The following is a 25,978-nucleotide window of genomic DNA, read 5'->3' as shown; positions in this document are numbered from 1 at the left end:
GATCATTGGTGAGACCATTCCACAAGTCGACCCCTTTTACCGAAATGGTGTTCATTTTAAAGTTTGTTCGGACCATTTGTTTTTTAAACATGTTCTCTCCTCTTAGGTTATATTTCTGTTCCCTTTTTTCAAACAAACATAATATGTTTTCAGGCAATATTTTCCTGTAGACTTTAAACATAAAGACAGCTGTATTCAGACTGACAAGATTGGAGAATTGCTTTAAAGGGGTGATAGAATGCAAAACCGATTTTACCCTGTCATAGTTGAATGAGGACAGTTCGGTGGGTAAATAGGACATACATAGAAGCTCTAAATCCCACTGACACCCCTTTACTATGAAAATCTCATATTTTGAAACTGCCGCTGAAAACGGGCGAATCCCAACAAAGCTGGAAGTTGACGTCAACCTCCCAAAAACCGGAACCTTTGTCACAGCCATGGGTGTATTAAGAGAACGGTCATGCCCCAACATTTACATAGGCTACACAACTGACCTGAGATCAGGTAGTCTTCTGAATCTAGCTAGGTCACGCAGATCTCTGCTATTCCATTACAAAATTCACTTCTGAAACTTTTTTATGCGAGAAATCAACCATAGAAAGCTCAAATATGGGCCGCTTTACGAAAAAGGATGGCTAATTGCAAATTTTCTCCGACTGTGTGTCGGAGTTTAGTGCCGGTGTTGGTGCTGCCTGGTGCTCGCTGACCCTGACCGCAGTGTCAGCGAAGCTTGTTACCGCCGCAATCTTTAACCGCACCCCGCAGGTTCCAGTTAATCTTATAATGGGTATGTGTGTTGAGTTATTTAAACAAACAATCGGGAAATAAACGCCTCCTTTGTCCGCGAGTCTCATTGATAGAGCAGCGGGGGATGGAGTCCATCAATGAGAGCTAGCTAGCCTCCTCCTAACTCTGACATTCACAAAAATACATTGAATTGAAATCCGAAATCGACAAGTGTTAGCTAAGCTTTGTAAGACCTTGAGGAACCTGTAATATTCATGCCGTGACGAAATTCAAACTGTAAATATACTTTAGTTATGCGAAGTGAGCCGCGATATTTCCCCATTGTAATGAATGGGACATATAGCAAGCAGCTGCTCGTTCCTACAAAGACGCCGTTACGCGTTCATAAAAATGCCTTAAAATCAAATCGGACACAACGGTTAGCTTTATAAGACATTGGGGAATGATGTTGTATAAGTGGCGCCGAAATTCAAACTGTAAATATAATTTAGTTATGGCAAGTGGCGCTAGCTAGCTGCGATATTTCCCCATTGTAATGAATGGGACATATAGCAAGCAGCTGCTCGGTTCTACAAAGGGCCCTTGCGTTCATAAAAATGCCTTAAAATCAAATCGGACACAACTGTTAGCTTTATAAGACATTGGGGAATGATGTTATATATGTGGCGTGGACGAAATTCAAACTGTAAATATAATTTAGTTATGGCGACAGTGTAGCTAGCTAGGCGCGGTATTTCCCCATTGTAATGAATGGGACATATAGCAAGCAGCTGCTCGTTCCTACAAAGACGCTACGCGTCCGTAAAAATGCCTTAAAATCAAATCGGACACAACGGTTAGCTTTATAAGACATTGGGGATGGGGATGATGTTATATAAGTGGCGTGACGAAATTCAAACCGTAAATATATTAGAGTTATGCCGGCAGCTGGGGCGCGCGGGGCCCGTAGTGCAGTATCCACAAAGGGTGACTTTTGCCCTGGGTATGGAGCCCAGCAGGCTGCCGCTTTCGTCAGACTGTGTGGAGCTCCTAAAGTCCGACTACGCTTTACCAAATTTGCAATTAGCCATCAATTTTTGTAAACGGCCCATATTTCAGCTTTATATAGTTGATTTCTCGCTAAAAAAGTCTCAGAAGTGAATTTGGTAATGAAACATTGCAGTGTCTGGAATATGAGATTCTGTCCGCTTCTCTAATGTATGTGTATTGGGGATTTGCTCAACCAATCAAGCGCTGTCTCTAATGTTCGCGTATGGCAAGTCGCTCAACCAATCAGCGCGCAGCTCATCTAAATATTCATGACCATACCATATTTGGAAGAAAAGCTCTTGTTACAAATAGGGCCAAAACACAGGGATGCATAAGGGCCAATTAAATATCAACCAGGCCATTTTCAGCCCAACCAATGTTACATACCCCATTAGGAGACCATAAGGAACAGTGTGAAATACCCTATATAATCATTCTATCACCCCTTTAAATTTGCAGAATATCGAGTTTGTCGGTTCGTTATACTGTGAATGATTAACTATCCTTATGGCTTTTTTTTGTAAAATAAAAATAGGTTTTGTGTTTGTGGTGTAAGCATGCCCCCATATTTCAATAAGAAAACACAATAAGAAAAGTATGGAACAATAAGAGAACAATACAGAATATACAGAGATGGCTTATTTAGAAAGTACTTGGTTTTATGTAGTATTGCTATTGTTTTAGACATTTTTGATTGAACATGAGCGATGTGTGGTTTCCAGGATAATTTGTGGTCTAATATTATTCCAAGAAATTTATTTTCATTCACTGTTTCTAATACCACATCGTCAATCTTTAAGCTCATACAAGTTTTAATTTGTCAATTACTAAATATAATATATTTAGTTTTACTTAGATTAAAGGATAATTTATTTTGGTCAAACCATCGCTTGATTCTGGATAGTTCTCTGGTCACATCAGCAATTAATTGGTGAAGATTATCCCCGGATACATACAATGTTGTGTCATCTGCGAATAAAACACATTTTAACAAATTGGATACCTTACAGATGTCATCGATATATAAAATAAACAACTTGGGACCAATCAAAGATCCCTGGGGCACCCCACAAGTTACTTTACACATTTCTGAATGTTGATCATTAAAATGTACTGGTATCTATTGTCAAGATAACTTTCTAACCATGAGTAAGCACGGCCTCTAAAACCATATTGCTCTAGTTTGTTCATTAACAATTTATGATCTATGGTATCGAAGGCTTTTTTTAGATCAACAAAAACACCCAAAGAAAACTACTTTTTATATAATCCACTAATTTGATAACTGCCGAATATCGAAGTCGATCGGCCACTCCTAAATCCATATTAATCGTCACTTAATATCGTAAATTTTTCTATGAAGCTGTCAAGCCTCTTCAGAAAAAGTTTTTCCAATATTTTTTAAATTTGGGTAATAGTGAAATTGGTCTATAATTTGAATATAAATGACTATCACCACTCTTATAAATTGGAATAATTTTTGCAATTTTCATCTGATCTGCAAACCTGCCAGATTTAAAGGACAAATTAAAAATGTAAGTCAGAGGTTCTAATATTGAATGGATTATATTTTTAACTAATTTCATATCTATGTCGGTCCAATCCGTTGACCTTTTATTTTTAAAACCATTCACAATCTCTAATATTTAATTTTTGGTAATGTCAGACACAAACATGGAAGAAGAGTTCCTACTGATATATTCGCAACTATTTGTGTTTTTACTTTTTGAATCAGTAATGCCTTTTGCCAAATTGAAACCCACATAAACAAAATAGTCATTAAATTCGTTTGCTATCTCCTTTGGGTTTCTAATAATGTCTTCATTGTCATTTGTAAAATAACTTTGACACTCGTTTTTTTTTTTTTTTTTTTTTATAATTTTATTAAGTACTTTCCAAGTTCCTTGCATGTTTTGCTTTTGTTATACCAAAAGGGTGTAAAAATAATGCTTTTTACTATTTCGGATAATGCTTACCAATTTATTTTTATATTTTTTGTATTTTTCTTCCGACTCAATAGTTCTTTTTTTTAACAAATTGCGCATATAATGTATTCTTCTTTTTGCAAGCTTTTTCAATGCCTTTTGTTATCCACGGCTTTTTACCTAATTTAGTTTCTTGGTTTTGAGTCATCTTAATGGGGCAGTTAATGTTAAATAACTCAATAAATCTGTACAAAAACGTATCATATGCCACATTTGCATCACTTTTGGAGAAGGAGGAGAAGGGAAAAACTGTTCTCTTACGTTTTTACTTGCCTGGTTTAGGGGCATGCTTAGGAAATAAAAAATATATAGAAAAAATAAAAATAATAGAAAAAAATAAATAAAAAAGTTTTAATTTTGAAAAAAGAAAAAGGTTTTGTCATATAGAATTTTCTATCGCATTTTAATATTTTATCCTAAATTTAGAAACCAGTTCACTGTGATCGTCCCAAAAGCCTCGATCTCTGCCACCGATCCAGGGGAAGAGAAGGCTCCACCTGATAAGGTTTTTCAGACTGAGTCCAGTGGAGGCAGGCTTTTTTATTTTTGTTAAACTAGACATCATATTATCCTAGAGCTATACAATACCTCTCGAAGTACGTGAAGCTGGTCCATGCAGGGAGCCGTGAGGTCCGAGGAGAAAAGAAGAAGAAACCCAGAGAGTACAAACACCGCTTTTTTATACAGTTCTGTGTCGATGCAGTATGACCAAATTAGGAATTTTCTACTGTCCAACTGGAACTTTACAATGGGGCTTTCCTTAGGGAAAATCCCCTCCAGGAGCCTGTTTGGCCCAGAAGTTTACTGTCAACCTGCTGACCTGCCTGCGCAGGCACAGAAACAGAGCTGCAGTGACAGAAGCACAACCCCTCCTCTCCTTGTCAGCACATTGTTATCAGTATTCATTATATTTGAAGTAATATTTATCAGTATTATTATTTCTTTTTTAATTAAGAAAAAAAAAACTTTTTTTTTGTTTTTTTTTTAAAAAAAAAAAAAAAAAAAAATTAAAAAAAAAAAAAAAAAAAAATAAATATATATATATATATATATATATATATATATATATATATATATTAATGAAATTGTATATATATATATATATATATAATTGTGTGTATATATATATATATATATATTGTATATATATATATGTATATATATATGTGTATATATATATATATATATATATATGCTGCCTCAAATCATCCCTCTAGTGGGCTCTACCTCCAGGCTCAAAAACTACTACCTACCTAGTCAGTCAGAACTGAAGAAGCCTTTCAGATGAGAGGCGAAACGTCTTCCAAGAATTTCTAGCAAGTCTTTTGCTTTTGCTTATCACAGAGAATAATCCAACTTTTCATTTTCATCAAACCAAAATAAATCACTATATTTGTTCTGCGTTCTTACAAAGGCGAACACTGGAATGTGAACTCAAGAACACAGGCTGATATGGTCACAGAGTTTGCCAAGTTTTTAGTGAGTCCAGATCTTGCTAAACAATTTGTTTGGTCTTGTCCTGTGTGATATTTTCCATTTTATATTTACAGGTGCACTTTTTTCACATTGAAATGAGCACAGTGGGGTTTGGTAAATGCTTCGAAGAGATTATTGTCAGTCAATGTTCCTCCTGTCTCCTTGTCAATGTTCAGACATTAAGCCACCTGTCAATTGCAGGAGCGTCACCACACCAAGGTCCAGTACCAGTTGAAGTCTGAGCGGATCTCACTGGCTCAGGTCTTCAGTAAGATGGAGCAGGTGGTGGAGGTGCTGGGCATCGAGGACTACTCTGTCAGTCAGACCACTCTGGACAATGTGAGTCAATGTGCAACATTATGTTTCAACTTTATGCCGAACTTCAACAAGGTAAAATGAAATAAATAAAATAAAAAGAAACTTTTTCTGCTCAGGTTTTTGTCAACTTTGCCAAGAAGCAGAGTGACAATCTGGAGCAGCAGGAGACAACGTCCTCAGGTAGTGGACAGTCCCCCCTGCAGCGCATCCTCAACCTGCTGAAGTCTCGGCCTGCCAACACAGAGCTCAATGCTCTGATCAGCGAGGCACCAGAGGAACTGGAGAGTGACGATGATGAAGGACTCATCAGCTTCGAAGAGGAAAGGGTAAGTAAATCACACTTGCAGTTTTATTTATTATTTATTTGATTTAGAGTGTGTAGTAAAAGCTACAGGTACACATGGATATAGGTGCACTACTACATTACTAATTAAAAATCAATTGCTGACATTAGGAGAAACTCATAAGAGGTAAAAACAGGAGGGTATACATCAAAAGGGCAACACATAGTATACACTATATACTATACTACAATACTAAGGTATTGAATCAAAAGAAGAATTGCATTAGTGCATGTAACACTGTCTGTTTTCCTGAGTGTATTTTTCACCCCTGTCTTTAGTCAAAGGGACCCCTTGTAGGGACCCCTTACCGTGGACCTTTTTATAGACAATGTCAACTTAAGTTGACATTGTCTATAAAAAGGTCCACGGTAGGGGGGTCCATGTTTCCCACAGGTTGAGAATTTACTTGTGGTGGTGGGTGGCGTGGCATGTCATGGCATCCTTTTTATAGGGTGATTTAGACTATTAACATTATAAGATGTAAATGTCAACTAATTCATACAGTCTCCACCCTAAATTTACCATATGATCTTAATATTTGACCCATTTTTTCTTTCCTTTTTTTTCTTTTTTCATTCTTGCCTTTGAACTGTGTACCTGAGCTTGTTTGTTTATGGTCTGAATATTCCTGCGTATGCTTGCTTCTGGATAAGAACGTGAAAAACACTGACATTTGGTCAACTGGTCAATAAAACAACAAGAAATGGCCAGCTCCTGAACTGAAGAGAGAGAGAGAGTTGTGGCATTTTCTCCAGGGGATAGCACTGTGTGCCAAATTGTAACTAATCCACAACTTTGTCGGTGTGGAAGTAACTAAAGTCTATCAATGAATGAAAAAGATGCTTGATTGAGCTCAATTTGCTCTATAGGAAACCTTTGTTATATGAGATCTACAACAACAAATCTACACTTTGAACTAGCTGTTGCTACTTAAACTAGCTGTTCTTATTAAACAGAATGAATGGGGGTTGGGGTATTTATTACATACACAAACCAATAACTAGTTATAGTTAAGATCCCTCTGTTATCAGTAATATTAGATGCATTAGGCTGTATTTTCACCCAGTCTTTTCTTTAAAGAATGCGTATTAGTCTTGATGGACTCCTGCTCTCGTGTCCCCCGTGACTCTGGACCAGCGATCCGAGCATCACTTTCCCTAGCCTCGCCCTTTCGTCGATTTCAACGTGGATCTGAGAGTGTGTTAAACAGTTTTGTCGCGGAGTAAGATGCATCCTCAGCTGGGCGGGATATGGGCTTTGCGCTTTTATATATATTTTTGGAGTTGTTGGATCACTGAACACACCCGCTGGCGTTTCTTTTGCACTTGGCGGTGTATTCTTGGTCAAAGTAGATTTTCTTTTCCTAGTCCTGTGTCCCTCGCTGTTTTGCTGTTGAATATTTTCTTTAACTCTTTAGTCTAAGAAACGGACAATCACTGATCTAGGTGGCGTAGTGTTATCTTTGGGTCTGGCTGTCAGAGACCTGTGCGCTCTCTCAATACAAATGTTCAGGTCGTCTGGAAGATTAAGTACGTTGCGGATTAGGTCAGTTACAAACTGTAACATGTCACTTTTTTTCTGCTCCTTCAACAATTCCGTATATTATCACGTTCCTCCTCATTCCTCCAAATTTGTTGCCTATTGTTCCAATTTAGTTGTCTGTTCCAATGCTTCATTGATGCCAGTTTCCAGTCTATTTAGGGCAGTCACCTGTTCCATCCATAGATTTGCATTTGGTCTCATCACGGTCATCTTTTTTACCACTTTTAACTCTTTTCTCATTCTCCTTTCTTTGTCCATTATCACTTAAAATCTGCTTTCTATTTTAAAGTGTTTTGCTCAGGGACACATTGGTTGATGTATCGCAGTGGGAGTCGAACCAGTCACACCAAAGGCATGTGTCATATCCACTGCGCCATCACCACCCCTTTTTTAAAGGCCAAAACTAGTAGCATAAGATTTTACCCCTATATTGTATACTTGTCGGGATGGCAGGACTAATGACAAAGGCAAACTTTCCTAAATTAAAAAAAGAAACTTTATTGAAATAAATGTCTCTCTCTCTGTCCCTTGGAGTATCAAAAGATAATGTGTGTGTGTGTGTTTGTGTGTCTGTGTGTGTCTGTGTCTGTGCAGGTGCAGCTCTCCTTCAACACAGACACTCTCTGTTAAAATGAGCCCCTTCAAAAGAGCAGAAGAGAACAGCTGATTTAACCCTGAAGAGGATCAAACCTCTCTGCACCATGGAACATAGGACCAGTAATTCAGTATTTCAGCCTCAATTTTTTATTCAGGAGGGACTGAGGTGGTTTAGGTCAGATCATACAGACAGAGGTGATAACGTACAGAGTCCAGCTTGTAGGTAGAGGCAGGAGTGCTTGTATTTGGATTGAAGACTTTGTCCTGGAATGTTTTCATATTTATTTTTGTTGAGAATGTATCTTATTAAATGGATGATTAATACAATAGGTTAGCTACTTTTGTTAGTAAATGAACATATCATTGGTGATATGTTAAAAACCAAGTGTTTGACAGCAGGGGTTACTTTGAGTTGGTTGTACTCCCAACCAAAAGGCCTCATGACACCAGAGTGGGCCATTGTCACTGTACCAAATTAGACCTGCCTTGAGAGCATGCTGTGATGAAGTTGATACCCATTGGTAACGCTGGTAATACAGTCTATTTTTCTCTGGCAAGAAAAATAATTTATTTGGATATCAAAGCAGATGATGTGTGTGATTTATTTTGCAATAACAGAGGATTTAGTGATACATCTGGCAAGATGTGGACATGCATGCTGTTGGCCTTTTCTTTTAACTTGAAGAGAATGTACATGGCACGTTATTGTCTTGATGGTGTCTCCCCTCTATCAACTTGTTTGAAACTGTACATTTGGTCTCTTTCTATTAAATACTCTCTTTTGTTCTTTTAACATATTATTATGTTGTGGACTCTGCCAAGAAGATCCTCTACCGGACACAGTGTATAATAATAATAATAATAATAATAATAATAATCTAATAGTGTGAAACTGCAGTGAACTCTGCTTATATTCCCTGACAATAACTGCACTACCATCACTGTGAAGGGAACTCTCAGATCAGAATAATCTATTGACTACAATACATGTTTTATTATTTGCAGATGTATTTGTAATGTGATAGTTGAGTTGTAACCTGTCCTGTCAAAAATAACTGTTTCATTACTTCTTTCACAGCTAATTGCAGTTATATTTTTGGTGACTATTATGGCACTGGTGGGGTGTTTACTGATACTGTTAATTGAAGGGGTTATCATTAAACACGGAAAACTGACTTGTAATTTATTTTTCTTACTGAGAATGTAAAGCCGGAGAGAAGTTGGTTGCCGGAATATTTGAATTAATTCTACTTTTAGAATACAGTCAAAACAAACAACTCAAACATATTTAAGACCATAACACTGATTTTTGTGAACCTAAACCTACGTGGGATGACTTCTTTGAGTTTCATTTGGATCTTTCTGTGACTAAAACCTAATCAAAGCTCGGAACGTGTTAAAATGAAATAACATACAGTAACAAAACACAAATCTCAGTCAAACAATGAAGAGATAACTCATGTCACCAGAGTCAAATGACCAGATCCAGATCCAGCCCCACCTCTTAGGTGTAGCTCCGCCTGTCTGACCCAGGGCATGCTGGGAAACACCTGATTGGTTCAGAATCGACTCAACATGATGACGTTTTATATACACTTTTTGTTTTTGAATCGGAGGGATTTTAATTGGTGGTTGTTTGATTTAGATGCTTATTCTGTACAGAAAATAGTAGTGTGGCTGATAGTTACATTTAGAAATCAGATCTAAAATCAGATCAGATCACTAAATCCGTTCTGGTTACGGGTCATCAACAGCCTGTTGTTTATTAAAATCAGCAACAGATCGCGTGTAGAGCATTTTGACAGCTACTCTGTCATAATAAAGCTAAAAAAAAAAAAGCTGATATATGGGTTTGATAACATTTTATTAAATCGGAATCAGACCTAACAGGATGAGTATTTATTTTTTTTTATCATTTTTTGGGGCTTTCCCTTTATTTGAAAGTGGATAAATGTGAAAGGGGGAGAGAGATGGGGGACACACGCAGCAAAGGGCAGCAGGTCGGTTTTGAACCCTGCGCTGCTGCAGGACTCAGCCAACATGGGGCGAACACGCTTACTGGGTGAGCTAGAGGCCACCAGGATGTGAGTGTTTCTGTGACTTTCTGTTCAGCCTGGAGGCTGCTGGAAATGGCTGGAAATTGTCCGACTTTACACTGACAGTGTGCTCCAAATGCACCTTTTTGTCACCGCCCACGGCTGCCGCCGCCTGCTCTCGTCTACTTTTCATCTCGAACAAGCCCACAATATGAGTACTGGCAGTGTGCTCCAAATGCACATTTTTTCCATTCATTTAGCTAACTTTATTTACCTTAAATTTCAGGGAAAATCGGACCTTAACAGGCTGCAAGGAGAGCAGCTGGCTGCCTGCCTGACTGAGGTTCTCCATCACTGGGTCGAGCCCAGAGGGCATTAGAGCTGTTCTTCTCAAAGCCCAGGAACATTAAATGTCCAAAATCAGGGTGCAAAGTTTGTCAAAAGGGAAGTGGGAGAGTTAGAAAATAATATATCTTTTTGTCCACCATGACACGTTGTCTGTTTAACTTCAGACAGTGAGCAGGATTACCTTTACTCTTTTGCCCAAGTAAAGTATTTTTGTAATTTATTTTCACCATATGACCTGTCGGGTATCATCTAGTAGAAACTATTTTAATTCAATAGATGTAAATTTATTTGATCTGCTGCACTTTGGATCAATAGACTGAGATCAGAAATGATGTCTAATGGATGTTTCTTAGGTTTAAGTGATGCTTTTGACTTAAGCTGCAGATCATCTTGCCTTTTGCTGTCTTACAGAACGGTCTAATAACGTGAGAATGAAATGCTTTCCTTCAGAATGAGAATTTCATCCTTTGACACCTGTTGTGTACTTTTCAAAGAGAGTGCTTAAGGTCCTTGTTTGTTGTATTTATAAAATTAACTGTCCAAATTTAGCGTGCAAAGCTTGTCCTTTTGATGTAGGAGAGTTAGTTAGATTAATTGTCTTTTTTATTTGTCAAGTTGATCCCTACCCTGTCCTCTAGCCTACCAGTAATAAATAGAAAATAAAGTAGTTCAACACAGGTAATCCCATGTGTTTAATTTCTTTTGATGACTCAAATGTATGCTGTACAAAAATGTGTTTATGGTTAAATTGCTTACAAGAACACATTATTTACAAGAGCAGTGCTTCTACATAGATATAGCCTCTTAATGTTGCTCTCAAAGTGCACCAGATTGATGCGTTTAACTTTAGAATGTACAAAATGTTCTTCCGGGGGAGCATGGGAGCATACCCCTGGAACCCCCTTGAGGGTTGGGTGTCCGCCGTATCCTTCTCAACTTATTTACCCCTGACCTGTTTGCATGCCTGTAATGGGAGTGGGACTGTGCATTATTGTTCAGGTTCAGGTGCACATGGACTGTTCTGTGAGTATTTGGGATAAAGTTGTGGTTAATCATTTGTTATGTTCTCATAGGATGGCTTTGATATTTTAATATATAGTTACGTTGTCTAAATTAAGCTCTATATACGTTTCTCCAGCTGGAATGTTAATGGGCTGGGGACACCATCAAGAGGAGGAAGGTTATGTCCAGTCTTAGAAAAAACAAACATGATGTGATATTTTTGCAAGAAATGTTGATCGTGAAATCTGAAGAATTGTGTGGAGGATGGATAGTATATGTGTTCCATACGGAGTCCCGGAAGTGACATGGAGGAAAAAAAGAAAAAACGAAAAGAGTTTTAGACCATGCCTTAGGCTAACCAGTTACGACGTGACTCATAAGCATACAACGTATCATTTCGAGTGAAAAAACAAACAGAAAATCCCCCAAAAAATAACCACTGAATAATGAGTCGAAGACACAGCCTCTTGAACAACTTCCAATCCGACGACAGCCTTGTGCACTTTTTCCTCCAAAACATAGTGATTTTTATATAGTGAATGTACAGTTTATAGAAGTTCTTTCAGTAGTAATCGTGTAAATAAAATGATTGATATGACTCATACAGTATGAAGGCTACAGTAGCTTAGCTAAAGTGAACGGATAATGTTAACTAACGTTACCAACCTCCCTGCAAAACTCACCACAACTTTGTAGGTCTTGTCCCTCATGCTGGCCCTTACAAAACCCACAAGCTGAACCTCGGACACACTTCATTCAATAAAATGACCAGATTTAAAGTGGTTTTCACCTTTTGACACCATGGCAGCCAAGGAGATCATGATTGCACTGATAAGTCTACCGTGCAGAAATGCAACACAGGTTTTTTTTCTTCTTCTTTTTATTACAAATCGTACAGTAGACAGTAACGTTACACAGTACAGCAGCAAAGACTTACGGACTTTCGCGGGGTTTAGGGTTTAACCAAACAGTCATGACATGAGTTCCACCAATCAGATGCATCACTGTGGTGTTGTCATCTTCATGGGAGGCCTTAAAGGCCTGTGTTCAGGGGGCACATTATGTATTTCTAACATGCTTCGTTAGAATTAGAAAGTAAAATCAAACACACTGAAACGGATATTAAGCAAGAATGTCGCAGGATGGCCTGAGAAACCTGACTCAATTAAAATACCAAGATCTCAGAAGGTTGAATTCAGTTTATTCAGGGCAAGACAAAATAATTTTGAATCGGGAGACAAAGCAGTAAAATTACTCGCTAGATACATAAAACAGGGAATTGTCTTCCAGTGTTTTTGCAATTAGATCCAATTCTAGAGATGTTTTTACAGCAACTTAGATATTAACAAGATTTTTAAATAATGTTACACTAATCTCTATAGGTCATTATCTACCTCTACTGATGAAGAAATGTGTTCATAGAGCCACTAGGGCTTCCCAAACTGATAGAAGAGCAAAGGGAACTCCTTGATGCGGAGTATAGAGGAAATTAAAGAGGTAATGGGGGCCTGCATGCGTGTAAGGCCCCAGGGCCGATGGTTTCACAGCAGAATTTTTTAAGAGTTTTGTTTTGTTTAGCCATAGAGCCTTTAGCAGCAGCCATAAGGGGGGAGACTAACTTCCCAGGTGTTATGGAGGATGGGTATTGCACAAACTTATGCTTTATGCAGAGGATAAATTACTTTTTGTGTCTGAACCTAGCAGCTCAATACCCTCTCTACTAGGGATCATTGACTATTTCTCGAAATTTTCAGGTTATAGGGTAAATTGAAAAAATAAATTAAAAAAATAACAGCTACATTTTTATTAATTACAAAAACGATTGATGTTTGGGTCATTTGAGGATGTGGCACAGCAATTTGCAATCCCTATGTAATCCTGATTAAAATAGCTCAGATTAATGTCAGTTTGAATAAATAACCGTAAAATATGTGCAAAATAATTTCATAATGTTAGGTATAAAGTTCATGATTTAACTAGGTTAAATAAGATTAAAATGAATATCCAAGTTTTAGTAGTAATGCATTCTATTGTCATGTTAAAAAAAAGTGTCCTGGTACTTTAAGATACTGCCGTTGTATCAGCCAATCAGTGGCTGTAGCTCTTCCTGTTGCAGGAAGAGAGCAGTGCATGAGATGAACGCTAGGTGACAGACGTTACTGAGCCAGTGAGCGAAACAAGAGTAAAAAAGTAAAAGTAAAACGTTGTTTTAAGTTCTCATATTTTATTTTCTGAAGTGTTTTACGTTACATTATGTCTACACAGGTAGACTGTGGTTTATTTTGCTATTATTTAGCAAGTTAAGCGAAAGTAAAAAGTGACTGTTCGAATGCTTGAAGCCACGTTATACGCTGCAAGCAGATGGTAAAGATGGCGAGCCTCCCGTGAGAAGATCCTCGACTGACAATCACATTGCATCCGTGTGGTTCACCTGCATGCTGTACAAGGACACCAACTTATTCATCCCGGTTGCGGTAGGACTGGTCTGCAACAATTCTTTGATACGAGGGAGTTTGATGGACTTGGGATCTCGGTAAGAGCGGACTCACTGTAAACTGACAACGCTTTTTCTTCTGCGTCACACCACGCGGGATTGGTATGGACTGCACAACGTGGTCGCTAGCAAGATTTTGCACTCGTTGAAAAGAGACTGATTAAGGTTGAACTTTATGTTGAATATAATTTACCGCTTTTCGTTTTGTTTAACTGTGAATGTTATATTTGATTTTACATTACTTGTGTTATTTTCCATGTAGCCTACTGGCCAAACTGGTAAATGGGTTTTGATATTGCAGAAGCTTATTTCAGTAGCTCACTGGTGTAGCAGGTTAATAGGGAAATAACAGAGATTCTAAAATAGCCCTATCCAAGTTGAAATAAGAACTTATTACTAACTAAGATTTAAAACTAGAACTTAAGAGTTAACTCAAGATAATAGAAACTAAATAGCAAATTAAAGGGGCAACTTTAATTTAGCTTAAGTTGAAAGTAATTCTTGAAACCAAATAAATAGAAATATAGTATTTCTTTTCCATTCAAAGGAAAGGTTCAAACTTGAATAGATTGCATTTAAGTGCAAATATTGTGTCCATGTTATGTGAATTGTGTATGTAAACTGTTATTTGGTACCATTTACTATTTCCATCTGCTTCTAAATTCTTCCTACTCTTTTATATAAACAAGCCGGCATTTAAACTTACTCTTCTGTCTGGGGTATTATTATTTTAGCTACAAACTGCTCCTCCGAACCTAGAGCCTGGTCCTAACTTATCTACTACTCGTAGTAAGTGCTACACCTAGGTCTCAATTTTTCAGATATCAACTTCGCCATCTTTTAGTGGGGATTTCTGGATCCAGATCTTCAGCCCCGACAGCACCAGAATGTTTAGATAAAGTGTTGTTGAAATATGGAAAAGGTAATGAGGCTTCTGGGTATTATTCTATGCTTATGCAGAACCTGGCGATGGCGCCTGGTCAGCCCTCAAGAAGACATGGGAAAGGGATCTGAGTATTACACTTGATGATGAGGAGTGGGAATTTGTAGGAATATTAAAACTATGTCAAGCGATGTGAGGGTGTGCCTCATCCAGTTCAAGATTATGCATTGCTTCTATTGGACTTCCTCCAGATTGTTTAGACTCGGTTCGAAAGACAAATTGTTGGAAATGTAAGACAGAGGACAGCCAATTAATTCATGTCCTATGGTCCTGTAAAAAAGTCCAGGAATTTTGGACCGTGATACATGGTAACCTATGTCGGATTCAGGGGCGGATCTACAGGGGGGCAAGGGGGGGGAAAGTGCCCCCCTAGCTGCCCCCCTAACTTTGGTGATCCAAAAACTGTACTTGTAAAAATAACCCGCCACTATGTCCACAAGCTTCTCAAAACATTGAACTAAACAATAAATTTACCAAAAGTGAACAATTTAATTTTTAATTTTAAATGTAATCTTAGCCCCCTGCCCATCAAATACTAAGCTGCGTCCCTGATTCAAACGTGAAGAGTGACGTTTGCTCAGTCTGGCTCACACACAGCGAGTCTGCTGCGGTGCGATGGACCTGCAACCCGGCTGGAGAGACTGAGCTGCCCCCGAGCCTCTGAAGGTGAAGTCAGTTTCCCCAGGTGAAGTTTAAACACACGTTTACCTTAAACATTTACATTTATAATGAATGTTATGTATGCTAAAGACGATTCAGCATCAACAAAAACAGCGCGTCTATTACGTTAAAAATCAAAACTAGCCAAAGAATTTTTATGTATTTTTTTTATCACTTTCATCAAAGTCAGAAGTATATATGTATAAACGGTACAGTTTAATATTAGTGTATGCACTAAGTTTGTGTCTTTAAACAAAAAGAAAACTCCAGAGGATTCCATTCTGAGCTTAAGAAGCTTCTGATAGGTTAATTGATTCCATTTGAGTTAATTGGTGGCACACCTGTGGATGCATATAAAGGCACACCTCAAACACAGAGCCTCTTCCTTTGACATCATGGGAAAATCAAGAGAAATCAACCAAGACATCATGAAAAGAATTGTGGACCTCCACAAGTGTGGCTCATCCTTGCGTGCAATTTCCAGATGCCTGAAGGTCCCACGTTCATCTGTTCAGACAATAATACGCAAGTATAAAAAACATGGTAATGTACAACCATCATACCGCTCAGGAAGGAGACGGATTCTGAGTCCCAGAGAGGAACGTTTTTTGGTGCGAAATGTGCGAATCAATCCCAGGACAACAGCAAAAGACCTTGTGAAGATGCTAGCTGAAACTGGTAAGACAGTGTGATTATCCACAGTAAAACGAGTCCTGTACCACCATGAGCTAAAACCACCATAAAAAGCCAGACTACAGTTTGCAACTGCACATGGGGACAAATCTTATTTTCTGGAGACATGTCCTGTGGTCTGACGAAACAAAAATTGAACTGTTCGGCCATAATGATAAACGGTATATTTGGAGGAAAAAGGGCGAAGCTTTGAAGCCTCAGAACACCATCCCAACTGTGAAGTATGGGGGTGGTAGTATAATGTTGTGGGGCTGCTTTGCTGCAGAAGGGACTGGTGCACTTCACAAAATAGATGGCATCATGAGAAAAGAAAATTTTGTGGATATATTGAAGCAACATCAGCCAGGAAGTTAAAGCTTGGGCGCAAATAGGTCTTCCAAATGGACAATGACCCCAAGCATACCTCCAAATTAGTTACAAAGTGGCTTAAGGACAACAAAGTCAAAGTATTGGAGTGGCCATCACAAAGCCCTGATCTCAATCCCATAGAAAATTTGTGGGCGGCACTGAAAAGGCGAGTGCAAGCAAGAAGGCCCACAAACCTGACTCGGTTACACCAGTTCTGTCAAGAGGAGTGGGCCAAAATTCCAGCAAACTATTGTAGAAAGCTTGTGGAAGGATCCCAAAACGTTGGCCCAAGGGCGAAACAGATTTTCGGGCAATTCTACCAAATACTAAGGAAGTGTATGTATACTTCTGACTTTGATGAAAGTGATTAAAAAAAATATATATATAAAAATTCTCCCTCGCTCGATTCTGACATTTAACAAATGCAAATATGTTAATATGTATTGATCTAAAACAGAAAAAGTTGACTCTGATTTAATGTATGACAGTAAAGAAATGTTTTTTTTTTTTTTTTTTTTCTGAAGTGTATATAAATATCTGGTTTCAACTGTACTTAGTTACTTGCCCTTTTCAAATCTGTCAACCGCATTTCATGGCCTTCTTTAACCGATTGAGGTGCTCAGTTGTCATGGAGATGGTCCAGTTGTGAGAACAATCTTAAGTATGGAGTTACCTTGTTGTAATTTTCTTTTTTATTATTATTATTATTATTGTAATTTTCCTTTTTATGTGTGTCATTACATGGTGCTCAAACTGTCGCTGGGGCTGATACAACAATATGAAATTTTGTAATGAAAGGTCTTAAAACGTTGCAGGCTCAGAATGCCTAAACTGTATGTAGCCTTGAAAGGGCATATGAACTGGCATTAGCGATGATATCATAGGAATAGTACAGTAATGTATGATACTGGTAAGAGCACATTTACTTTCTCCTGATACTTTTTTATTCTAGTGGCCAAAAGTTTACTCAAAGTTGACCAGCTGTATTATCTGCTCACTCTGCATTGAGTGTCGTCTCCACAGCATTTTCTTGGCTTTTAGATCCCTTGGGAAAACAGGTGCACAAGGTAGAACAGGCTTTGACCCTGTAATAACACCATTCAATGTCTTGCTACTTCCACTAAAAGGGTAGGAAGAGCTAGAACTGACCCCAATATTTGGTATAGGAGCATGGGGATTCAGAGGAGGGAGGTATCCAGGGCGAGTGTGGGCGATGTGATCCAAAAGAAGGGCCCCTGAGCCTCTTCGCTCCAGCCCGGCAATGCTTCGTCTCTGGACAGTGCTATCCAAGGACTCCCTGGATCCTGACAGAGCAGAGGATTTGCTGTTGATCAGCTTGTGCTTTTCTGCTCCCACTTTAGCTCCACCACTATTCTTGGAGCTATTGTCTTGGCTGCCAAACTGTGGTAACTGAGAGTCAGAACTGTAGTGGTCAATACCAATGTTCTGCCGATGGACCACATTTTGCAGACTGGAAACATTAAATTGTCTGAGACAGTCAGAGGAATCTTTATCCACAGGACTGGATTCATGGGGAAAGGGGAGACTGTCTTGATGCAAGTTTGGGTGTGAAGCAGAATGTTGTGAACTGTCATATGACATCTTTCTACCAAAGCCTCGTCTTCCACCTCCTCCCCTATTTTCATTTACTGACATGTTCTCTCGTGCTTTCAGAAGCACTGTTGCATCTTTGATATCAATGCTGTTGTACCGTGACACAGCTGGAAGTCTTCTGTGGAAGGTGAGGCCATTGACGGACAGCTCCTCAGGTGTAATTTCTACCGGCTCCTCTGTCAGAGAGGAGGCCTGGCTCTGCTGGAGCAGCAGGCAAGGACTTTTGGACCACTGCTCTGAGTAAAGCCTCTGAAGATTAAGTTGTTTATCTACACCAGGAACACATAAAGGACTAGGATGTTGGATTGGAGAACCTGGTCGAGATGGGACTAGGCCAGGCCCTGAGCCCAAACGCTGGGGATCCCTGAGGCCAAGACGGGGGCTACCAGGTTGGGAAGAAGCCGTTGCTGTGAAGCCCTGTGAAGGAGGTTGTAGCTGGACCTCATATGGAGACAAGGAACAAGATGTTGGGGTGTAATGCAGATGCTCCTCAAGGTCTGGAGGTGGAGGAACATTGAGGTATTGCTTTGTCATCTGATGGCCGGATGGCAGTTTGTTGGTGGTGATGATGATTACATCCTTACCTTTGGCTTTACAGGCATCCAGGAGGAGCCTGAGGATGTCCCTGTTGCCTGAATTGACTGCATAAACCAATGCTGATAAGCCTGCATGATCCTCCAGAGTTGGATCAGCTCCACTGCTCAGCAGGAGTGACAGAATTTCAGCTCCAGTTTGTTCGAGGCATGCATGCATCAAAGCTGTTTTGCCTGTCTTATCTTGGATGTTTGGATCAGCACCATTTTCCAGAAGATACCTATTGGGAGTAAAGATCACATTTATTACACAAGGAAAGTTAAAGCTAGTAATCCTCTACAAATCACGTTTTAAAAAATCAATAGTAGACATATATCCTGATAGAACATACCAAACCATCTTGTGTTTGGGCACACTCTGTGGATCTGAATGGTGTGTCTTGCAGGCCACCATAAGTGGTGTCTCGCCATATTCGTTACTCTCATTTATGTAGGCCCCTCCCTCCAGGAGCAGCCGAGTCAGACGCAGACGACTTAAATAGACAGCCTTCAGCAGAGAATTGCCATCAGTTCGAACCTCTCTTGACTCATCCATTGTAAGGATCTTGGCTGCCTCTAATCCACCTTCAGTGTCTTTGATAAAGGATTGTCACATTTGTCCAAAGGTACACACAGCCCAGTCCCTGCAATAGAGGAAGAGGAACACTAAATTCTCATCATTTTCATTTTTCATTTAATTACAAACTCTTCTAAACCCATGCCCAGTCTCCACTGCACATAGTTACTCTGAGATCCTCACATAAAATAACTTGCTTTAAATGTGTAAAGAAAGGGCAATGCTCTATGAAAGCACAAATGTGTTTTGTTTGTTTTTGTGTTTTGCTATTCTGGGTTTACATATGTTTTAGTAAACAATTAAATTGTAAAATCATGACAGGAGCCTTTTACTTCTTAAACAAAAAATGCTCAGATATTTAGATCTGTTAATTAAGCTGTGTAAGTTAGTAACCTCCCTTTGTATAGCCCTTTAAGCCACCTAAATCGCCAACAAAACAGTAACTACAGTGATAGCAGCTTTAACTGTGCATTTGGGCATTTATTTTTATTAATTGCATTTTTGCTTTGATCTGCGGCCTCATTTATAAAACCTGTTGCGCAAGAAAAAGTTGCGTGAAGCAGGGTGAAATTTGTCGTCGCAACATTCCTCGCAATAGTCGGGATTTATAAAGACTTTCCATGCGTAAAAATGTTCCCAGTTTTCTGCAAACTTTTGACCACACGTATGATAGTGTGTAATGCTCCCAAGGTTTTGTAGACTGCATTTTAGTGAACTCCGATGGTATGCCCGTTTTCCGAACCTAACCCAGTTTTTGTTTTCCTTAACCCAACAATCCCGTTCTTGCTAAACCGACCCAGAGCCAGTCGCGGTGCCCGGTGAGGGGCTGCCAGCAACGGGGGAGAGGCAGGGGCTCCTCCCACACCGTGCAGCGGAGGAAATGCGCTTTTCCTCCGCTGCTCTCCCCTGCCTCTCCCCGGGAAATGCGTTGTGTGTGTGTGTCTGTGCGTCTTTATGTGGTCGTGTCTGATTGTAGGTGTCTGTGTGTGGGAATGTTGTCTTTCTGCACCTGTATTCCCACACAGTTACCATACAAGTTACCAAATTGACACATTTCAAGCACTTTCACCTGTTTTGCACCAATAATGATCCAAAATATTGTTTCTATTTTTTACCTTTTTAATAATTGAATTTCCTTTCTCACAAAAAACGAAAATGATCATATGATCATAAATGTTTTCTCAAAGGGGTAAATGGCAAATATGAACAATAAATTATGTATATCATTGGTACGGTAATTGAGCTAAATCTGTTAAGTATTAAGGCTGCGTAACAACAATATGAACACTACACAAGGGTTACGGCTTCCAAAGAGGATTTTATTTCGATGTTCTACCTCTGTTAGGAGCACATCGATCTCACAATCACTGAATCATGTTTTTTTCCCCCATTTTTCCGTTTCGTGATTGGTGATCAAGGACTCCTTTCAAGGCTGGAATATTCATTGTTTGATTAACATGGACCTTATTAGGACAAATATGGGGCGACCTTGGGAGGAGCGTGAGGCTCGTGCACGACCGCATAAGGTAACGCATGTCCCGGTATTTATAACGGAAGAGTGCGTGACCGCAGCTCGCAAGGTGTTATAAATCAGAATATTGTTTTTGCGTACGAAAATTCTGACTTTTTTGCGCACAAAATCTTTCAGAATAGAATCTACGCACAGTTTTATAAATGAGGCCCCAGAGCTCTATCACTTTGCACCAGAATTAGAATTTTTGTGTGAACATATGCAGCTTCTTCTTCTCTGATTGCAAGTCGCAATTAAAAAGTTGTAGAAGAAGAACTGCAATGTGTCTGACCCATAGACTGTATATAAGAATGGATCAACAGATCCCGTTGCTCTGGACGGAGACCAGTGAAGGATATTAGAAGCACTTTTCCAGTGAGCGCTGAGCGTTACTGCGCAGCCTCCAACTGAGAGAGACGACGTAAATGTGATGTGAGCAACCTGTCTGAAAGTTGTAAGTCTTCTGGTAGCTGTGCCAAGAGAAATCTCAATAATTCTGAATCTTGCAGAAACGGAGAGAGACAGAGATAACATGGGCACAGGCTAATTATTGCTAACTAAAATGCTAGTTAACATTAGTAATTAAACCTAAACAGCTCATGTAAGTTGAAACTGCCTGCGAGCTTCTCCTGTACTTTACGGTAATTCCTCTACTGTGCGACAGTAAGTCGCTTGGTTATGACACAATCGTTAGCCTATTTTACAGAAACGTCTGCTATGGAGCCGTAACGTGAGGTACAAGGGAATGGAGCCTTTTATACATTGTCGTGTTTCTTTAGAAATAAACAATGGACTAAGTCTTTAAACGCTTCAGATGTAAAGTTATTTGCTGTCAAAGTGACGTCAAAATGAATGGCTGTCAATGGAATGCTAACGAGAGGTGATATTTTTGTAGCATCAAAATGGCGCCATAGGAGGTTTGAGTTCTGAAGCGAAGCTTACCCCCTTGGTCGGACCCATGGATGTGTTGGCGAGCGGCGAACTGAGCGGGAAACGTGCACAGACATCTGAAGCTTTGCTAGTTACGCTGCAAAAGCAACAAGGCATCCAGCAGTCAAGACCAGCTTTGTGATAGCCCACCAAAACAGTAAGCCATTTTCTGAAGGGGAGTTTATTAAAGAGTGTTTGGTGGACTCTGCTGCGCTAATATGCCCAGAGAAAAAAGAGACGTTTGAGAACGTGCCGCCTGACATAAAATGAATATTGAGCAGAATTGAGTTTAGCCTATTGTCCCGGCCCTCCACAACAGTCCCTGTTTCTCATGTGGCCCCTTGGGAAAATTAATTGCCCACCCCTGCCGTAGGACAACATATGAGGAGACTGGCTTGTTCAGCCAACAGTGAGGTTTACAAGAATTTGTCAAAATTTCCAGATTTCCGGCAATCTAAGATAAACTGTTAGACTAAAAACCGACAGCTTTTGTTTTAGCTTGTTTGTAAAAATTCGCTATTTGCAGAGTAGAGCTGTGTTTAAGTAAAACAGCGCGGTTCGCTTTCTACTGGTTTATGCTGGTCTACACAGGTGAGTGCATTGATATTGTATTGACTTTATACTCACGAAGGTTTAATTGTAGCGTGAGTTCATCCGACCCAGCGGCCGTTGGTAACTCTCTCTGTATCATTCCCAGTCATAACAGTTTTAACCTTTAACGCACACACATCTCGGCTCAGCTGTGTGTGTGGAGCTTGGGCATCGCTGTACAGAATCCCGGCGTGTGAATAGAGATGTAAATACAGGGGGCTGGGTTTTTGCTCTAAATGCTTGAAATGATAAATAACAGAACACATTTTTTCCTCTTTACATTTTGTGAATTCCTGATTATTCTGCGGGCCAGACTAAAAGCTTTGGAGGCGGGCGCCAGTTGACGTTTGCTGCTCTACAGCGACACTAGCGGCTGGCTGACCAAATCGCTCTTCCTGCAACACCAACGGGGGTAAACGGGGGATTTAAAAGGGACTTATGTATCGATACTCGCGTCTTAAAAATCGATACTTTCTTGGGGAAAAAAATATTTATATCGCAGAATCGATAAAATTGCTCAGCCTTAATTTTAAGTAAGGCCTAAAGAAAAGCAATGACTACCTAATAACTATACGGTACTTATTATTATTATTAATATTATTATTATTATTATTATTATTATTATTATTATTATTATTATGGGTCCAAGCCCGAGGGGGCATGGGAGCGTGGAACCCTATTGTTTTTCTAAGGATTATTTTTATTATTCTTCTTCTCCGCCTAAAATTCCGACTGCATCCTAAACCGTATATCGTGGGGGGTTGCCATTTTCAGGGCTGGTCCACAACCCCGCAAGGACCTCAGGCGCAAAAATTGACTCATTTCCACCACTAGGTGGCGCTATAGCAGAAAAAACGCGTTTGGCCCTATAACTCCCACCCCGTACATCCCACATTCGAAAACCATACATCTACGCGTTCCCTGGATCTAACTGAATCACGTGATATAGGCCACGCCCATTTCCGCCTATAGTTTTATGTGTGAAAAATCGTGATTTATCAAAAACCTACTTTTTCGAACTCCTCCTAGACCGTGCGACCGATCTGCACGAAACTTGGAAGCTAGCATCCCCAGTCTGACCTGACAAAAAGTTATAAAACGAATTTTTGTACGATCAAAATTGCGCATATAACGCACAAACTAATTTGTGTAGCTAACTATGAAAACGCCAACTTTGCCATATCTCAGCCAAATTAAATGCTATCAACGCCAAACTTTAGATTATTCTTTGCCATGACCCTGTGGAGGTACCACCGGCGTTTTACGAAAATTGGTCACTAGGGGGCGCTACAACTACAAAAACTTTATATCTCATGAACGGCTCATCCGATGTATACGAAATTTGATGCGTACCATCTGGGGGCAATCCTGAGGCCATTCCTAGAATGGAGTACCGGGGGTCAAAGTGGGCGTGGCCTATGGGACCCAATGTGACCCAACTCTAGATTCACCACTTACACTAATGTGAACAACTTTAAATTTACAGGGTAGATTGATAATGGGCCATGGACCACACCTACCAAAAATTACACATGTGGACCACTAGGTGGCGCTGTAATGGTTTTTTGTCATTAACTCCCACAATACACATCACACATTAGAAATCTTTACATCCACGTGTTCCTTTGAATCATGCTGAATTACCTGATATAGGCCACGCCCATTTCTGCAGCAAACGTTTTTTCGTAATATCGCCGCAGTGCAAAACCAACTTTTCGAACTCGTCCTAGGCCGTGCGACCGATCTGGAACGAAACCTGGTAGTTAGCATCTCCAGATGAACCTGACAAAAGTTATTGGAAATTTTATTACGTTAAAGTATGCCAATTTGACAACCAAACAAATTGTCCTAGCTAGCTACCACACATCATCATATCATATCTCGGTTAAATTAAAGGTTATCACAAATAACTTGAGTTCCTTGTTCAACATTCGACTACTTACGCTCGTACCAAATTTGGCGAAGATCGGCCTTTAGGGGGCGCTATAAGCAACGTTTATTTGTTTCCCCGCCAATTTTCTCAATGCATTTCAATGGGAAATTTGCAATTGCAATATCTCTGCCACAGTAAAAGCAATCAACACAAAATTTGTGGTGCTCGTTTGTCATGGCGTTCTGAGGCGCTGTACCAAATTTGGCAACGATCAGCCATTAGCGGGCGCTATAATCAACATAAAAAAGTTTTTGCCCCGTTAATCAATGTTAATGGAATATTTGCAATGGGAATGTATCAAAGACCTTGCAGCTCACACTTCTCAATATTTACTGATGTTTACCTCCTACCATTACGCTTTTGGTTTTCGCCGCTGCGGCTCCCCTGGGGAGGCCTGTACTACGAAGCAGGTTTTGGCGTTAACGAGCTAACTTAAGGCTCAACCCAGAATTGTCTGTACCACGAAGGTGGATCAGTTGTTATCGGGTTCAATCACCGTGGTAACTCATGCTGAACACCTAACCTGGTCGGAGCAGGTTAAGTTGGAGATCAGAGATCAACCGGTGTTAAAGCACGCCTACTGACCAATCAATAGGTCGATTGATAACGCATCACCGTTCTTAAAGAAGATCAGGCGGAGCTCGTCACAGAGAGAGAGAGAGAAGGGGGGGCCATAAAAGCAAACATTGAGAGACCAACAACCCCATTAACATGGGTATTTTCATGAAATATAGCCTATATATTTTAATGGGAGGGAATTACATATCGGCTTCTTGAGCCATTTGTCGCCAGTACACATCGGTTTGAATTATGTTTTTATATATTTTTATTTTTTCAACGACGCTTCCCACTGCCAGGGTTGCAACTGAAATAATAGGCTAAAGCAACGCACAGTTTATGGAAAGCACAAGTGTAATTATGGTCAGATCTTGGTCCTGACTGATGGGGAAGTGATATTAATAAGCTGCCAGGATTTACACATCTACAGCCCCGGCTATTCATTTATTTTTTTCCAGCTGTCCTTCTTGTTTTAGGAAGCAGCTACTGTATTGCGCTTTCTTCTGTAAAACCGGGTCTGTGTTCTTCATATTTATGGAGAGAATCCAGCGACACGGATTGGGAAACCCTGACTTGACTGAACTAGTTGATAACCAGCGCCGGAGTACAGGTTATGATGGACCGCGGTGGTAGAGGTTAGGTGAAGCCGGATTACTGAAAGAGATCCAGGACAAGTTGATCTTGCTTCAGAAGTACAGGCCTCTACAATAAACAAACTTCTTAACCCACCTGACAAAGTTTCTACAACCTTCACAGTGGACAAAATGTAACTCTTTTCTCCCACTTTTTCAATCCAAAATCAACACCATTCATATGCGCGCTGATACTGTGCAAATAAACATTGCAGTTGGTGCTAAGTGGAGAGTCTGTCATAGTGTGATTGGGCATGTCGGTGGCATTTTTATTTTTCCAATCCCAGGTGATCGTGGTTAAGTGTCAGTTAAACTTCTCATCTCCAATCCTATCTGTATTTGTGAGAAGTGGCGCTGTCCTGAGTTGAAAGCCTACTTTACCGCTTTATTATCGAAGTTAATAGGGCGGCGGTGTTCGTGTCGGTCGCTATCCATTTCCTAAGGTTTTGAAATGCAAACAACTTTTGACTACTTCCATTTTTTTTAAACGACTTGC

The 25,978-nt window shown here is 39.7% G+C and overlaps 2 protein-coding genes across 9 annotated transcripts in view; one reads left to right on the top strand and one right to left on the bottom strand.

The window, feature by feature from the left end:
- Nucleotides 1–9,223, top strand: part of abca2 (ATP-binding cassette, sub-family A (ABC1), member 2) — a 280,330-nt gene extending 271,107 nt beyond the window's left edge. For 7 of the 8 annotated variants that reach the window (XM_039804281.1, XM_039804283.1, XM_039804279.1 and 4 more), the window contains 3 exons: nt 5,442–5,579; nt 5,675–5,884; nt 8,039–9,223. In XM_039804281.1, coding sequence (XP_039660215.1) covers nt 5,442–5,579; nt 5,675–5,884; nt 8,039–8,074 — 384 coding nt within the window. In that variant the 3' untranslated portion in view covers nt 8,075–9,223. The remainder of the gene's footprint in view (nt 1–5,441; nt 5,580–5,674; nt 5,885–8,038) is intronic. The other variant, XM_039804282.1, reaches the window with a different exon arrangement.
- Nucleotides 9,224–17,123: 7,900 nt separating this feature from the next.
- Nucleotides 17,124–19,590, bottom strand: ankrd34bb (ankyrin repeat domain 34Bb). The gene is made up of 2 exons (XM_039804291.1): nt 19,105–19,590; nt 17,124–18,993 (listed from the first exon to the last, which is right to left on the bottom strand). The coding sequence occupies exons 1-2, from the start codon at nt 19,305–19,307 to the stop codon at nt 17,529–17,531; spliced, it is 1,668 nt and encodes a 555-aa protein (XP_039660225.1). The 5' UTR covers nt 19,308–19,590; the 3' UTR covers nt 17,124–17,528.
- Between the last annotated feature and the right edge of the window lie 6,388 nt (nt 19,591–25,978).

This window comes from Perca fluviatilis, chromosome 6 (assembly GCF_010015445.1).
Source record: "Perca fluviatilis chromosome 6, GENO_Pfluv_1.0, whole genome shotgun sequence".
NCBI classification, from domain to species: Eukaryota; Metazoa; Chordata; class Actinopteri; order Perciformes; family Percidae; genus Perca; species Perca fluviatilis.
The sequence above is the reverse complement of the archived record's forward strand: the minus strand, read 5'-3'. Positions and strand labels throughout refer to the sequence as shown.

What these genes read in the sequence shown, in the direction of transcription:
- ankrd34bb (XM_039804291.1), bottom strand. Translation starts at nt 19,307, where the DNA reads ATGGATGAGTCAAGAGAGGTTCGAACTGATGGCAATTCTCTGCTGAAG. An exon ending in CCCAAACACAAGATGGTTTG is followed by an intron (nt 18,994 to 19,104) that starts GTATGTTCTATC and finishes TACTCCCAATAG; the next exon opens with GTATCTTCTGGAAAATGGTG.